Source organism: Lipotes vexillifer, unplaced genomic scaffold (genome assembly GCF_000442215.2).
Source record: "Lipotes vexillifer unplaced genomic scaffold, Lipotes_vexillifer_v1.1 scaffold477, whole genome shotgun sequence".
NCBI lineage: Eukaryota > Metazoa > Chordata > Mammalia > Artiodactyla > Lipotidae > Lipotes > Lipotes vexillifer.
Genome location: NW_006770652.1, coordinates 4,166,209 through 4,169,399, shown reverse-complemented (window position 1 = coordinate 4,169,399; position 3,191 = coordinate 4,166,209). Strand labels below are relative to the sequence as shown.

Below are 3,191 nucleotides of genomic sequence, written 5' to 3'. Positions count from 1 at the left end.
TCCTGGGGGCGGGGGGAAAGGACTACCAAGGATTTGTGGAGAAATGAGAATCCCATGAGGTGCCGTGTTAGAGTTCTGGATCTAGGGGTGGCGTGTTGAGCACCAAATGTACAGCAGGAGACACATGTGTAGAGGTGACAACCTGCTGGGCCTTGTACCCCTAATCTGAGCACCGCCCATCACCACTGCATGTTCCTTTGTTGCTTCAACTAAAGCTCTTAGAAACTGTTTAAAAATAACACTCTGGGGCTTCCCTGGTGGCGCAGTGGTTGACAGTCCGCCTGCCGATGCGGGGGACAAGGGTTCGTGCCCCGGTCTGGGAGGATCCCACATGCCGCGGAGCGGCTGGGCCCGTGAGCCATGGCCACTGGGCCTGCGCGTCCGGAGCCTGTGCTCCGCAACGGGAGAGGCCACAACAGTGAGAGGCCTGCGTACCGGGAAAAAAAAATAAAAATAAAAATAAAAATAAAAATAACACTCTGATATCAAATTTTGAATACATCATCCCAATGGTGTAAATAATGCACTAAAGAAGGGATGGAAGGGGCTTCCCTGGTGGTGCAGTGGTTGAGAGTCCGCCTGCCGATGCAGGGGACGCGGGTTCGTGCCCCAGTCCAGGAGGATCCCACATGCCACGGAGCGGCTGGGCCCGTGAGCCATGGCCGCTGAGCCTGCGCGTCCGCAGCCTGCGCGTCCGGAGCCTGCGCGTCCGGAGCCTGTGCTCCGCAAATGGGAGAGGCCACAACAGTGAGCTCCGCCAAAAAAAAATAAAAAAAAAAAAAAAAAGGGCTGGAAGAAAATAAGCCACAACCTGTAGGTGGTTATCAGAGGGAGTGGGAGTGATAGTCTTTCTGCTTCTTCGTTCTTTGACATTTTCCCAGTTTTCTAGCATAAATATGTATTTTTTATCATCAGAAAAAAACTTTCCAAATTGAATTTTGTTATAGTAGAAAAATAACGCCAGTGGACCCTCCCCACCATAGGCTGCGGGGGGGGGGGGGGGGGTGGAACCTTGAGTCAAGTAAACATGTGTAATGACCTTCCCATTCCTGTTAAGAGTTTTTTGGTTTTTTTTTTTTTTGCCTGGCTGTGAGTCCCCCAACTCCTCGTTCCACACTTCAGAGAAGGAACCATGGTGGGGCTTGAGATGGGTACAGGTGGCCAAGAAGAAAAGGTATTCCTGTGCTTTCTTGGGTCACATTGATTCTTCCTCCCACTTCTGAATGGCCCTGGGCCATCCTGGGCCCCTACCATCTTTTTTCCCCCTACCACTTCTTCCTATAATGCTCTTTGCTCTTATTTTCCAATACTTTTCCTGGCTCTGTTCCCTCCTCCTCCCCCCAGCCTCCTCCTTTTCTCTGCCTTTCTTCAAGTCACCCAAGTGCATGTTGGGAGGGATTTGCAGGATGGGAAGGAAGAAGGCTGGCGTGGATGGTAATGTTCTAATTCTGCAGGTGACCAATGCCAGGCTCAAGTCTTGGGTCCATAATGAAGACTGTCTGGGAAGAAAAGTGATCCGCAAAAGAGAGGACAAAAAGTAAGAAAGGTAATCCTGTATAGCTAATATTAACACAAGTCCAATGATTATTTTCCGATCATAGCCTGGTGCCTCAGTGCGGAAAGCTTCAAAGTCATTAACAACAAGATCCTCCAAAGTCAGTGTTACAGGTTACTGCCCGTGTGTCATTATAATCAGGATTAGGTCCTAAAAAAACAAAAAAAGGTAAAAATACAAGCAAAATTAAAGAAAGCTTTCTTTGAAAGTATCCTTCTAGGAAACCACAGACATCTTTTTTTTTCCACTGAGACGCCAAAAAATGGCAATTTGTCTAACGGTGCGATACCTGCAAGGAAACTACTCAGCTAGTTGACCTCACTAGGGCCTCTGCTTCCTAGCAAGTTCTTAGCTCATCGGGAACTTTGCCAGAGTCAAGGCCAGCAACACTCCCGAGGATGTCATTCCCACCTCAGCACAGCCTCCTGTGACTGCCCAGTAAACACGCGGGAACGGGGTCCCGAACAGGTGGATGCATGGGAAAGCAGCAGAGCGGCTGGGTGCTTACCTCTTCTGGTTCATGGAGGCCACCTGGAGCCACTCGTTGGTGCTGGGGTTATAGGAATGCGCCGCGGAGATCTCCTGGCTGGTGATCCTGTAGCCGCCCACAATGAAGAGGTAGTTGTCCAGGATGGCGGACCCGTACCCCCTGACATTCACCAGGTCAGGAGGAAGGTTGTTGGCCAGCGGGAACCAACGCTCAGTCATCTCCTCGTACCTGAGCATGGACGGGGGCTCCCCTTGGTAGGGGTGAGGGGCCAGGGGTCCCCCCAGGAAATCCCCCAGCGCCACGAGGACAGGAGTCCCAGTCATCCGGGCCTCTCTCAGCCTCTGCTTCAGGCTGACATCCCCGGGGGCTTGAGGAGAAGAACCCAGGAGGTGGAACTGGGGCTTGCACAGCACTTCGTGGAAGTGGACGGCCATGAAGCGCAGGCAGGCCTCCTGCAGGTCGGGCAGCCCGTACACCTGCGCCAGGCGGTACAGCTCCAGGCAGTTGGTGAGCCGCACCTGGGACAGCAGCAGCTGCAGCAGGGACGTGACCTGCAGGAACGAGGCGGCCTCCACCAGCTCGGACAGCAGGCTCACCTCGTCCATGTCCTCCTCCTCCTCCCCGACACCGCCCGGCTCCCCGCGCCGGCCCAGGAGCCAGCCTTCGCGGGCGCCGCCGGCGTTGATAAAGTCCAGCACCAGGCGCAGGCCCGGGGCGCTGAGGCCGCGCAGCTGCTGCACCTCGGGGCCGCCGGCCTCCGGCCTCCGGGCCTCGCGCATGCCGGAGCGGTAGAGGGCGCGGAAGTAGTCGCTCTGCTCGATGAGCTTCCTCTTGCTCACCGGGTAGCAGCGGTCCTCCAGGCGGATCTGCACCATCTCCTCCGCCGACATGGCCGGGGGCCCGGGGGCGGCCGGGGCTCCAGCCAGCTCTGAGCGCCCGCCTCCCGCCCCCGCTCTCTCGCCGGGTTCCGGGCCGGCCGCCGGGCGCGGGCGCCGAGAGGAGGCGGCGGAGGCGGAGGCGGCAGCGGCGGCGCAGGGCCGCCAGCGCCCGCCCGCGCCCGCCCAGCCTCTCCGGACCGAGGCGGCCCCTCCTCCCGGTCCCGGGGGCGGTGGCTCGGCCTCGCCCCCCGGGACCGGCGGCCCAGCC

At 57.3% G+C, this 3,191-nt stretch overlaps 1 protein-coding gene across 1 annotated transcript in view; it reads right to left on the bottom strand.

Moving 5' to 3' along the window:
* Nucleotides 1-3,048, bottom strand: part of KLHL42 (kelch like family member 42) — a 16,675-nt gene extending 13,627 nt beyond the window's left edge. The window contains exon 1 of the mRNA XM_007446298.1: nucleotides 2,064-3,048. Within this exon, the coding sequence (XP_007446360.1) occupies nucleotides 2,064-2,935 (872 nt within the window). The 5' untranslated portion in view covers nucleotides 2,936-3,048. The remainder of the gene's footprint in view (nucleotides 1-2,063) is intronic.
* Between the last annotated feature and the right edge of the window lie 143 nt (nucleotides 3,049-3,191).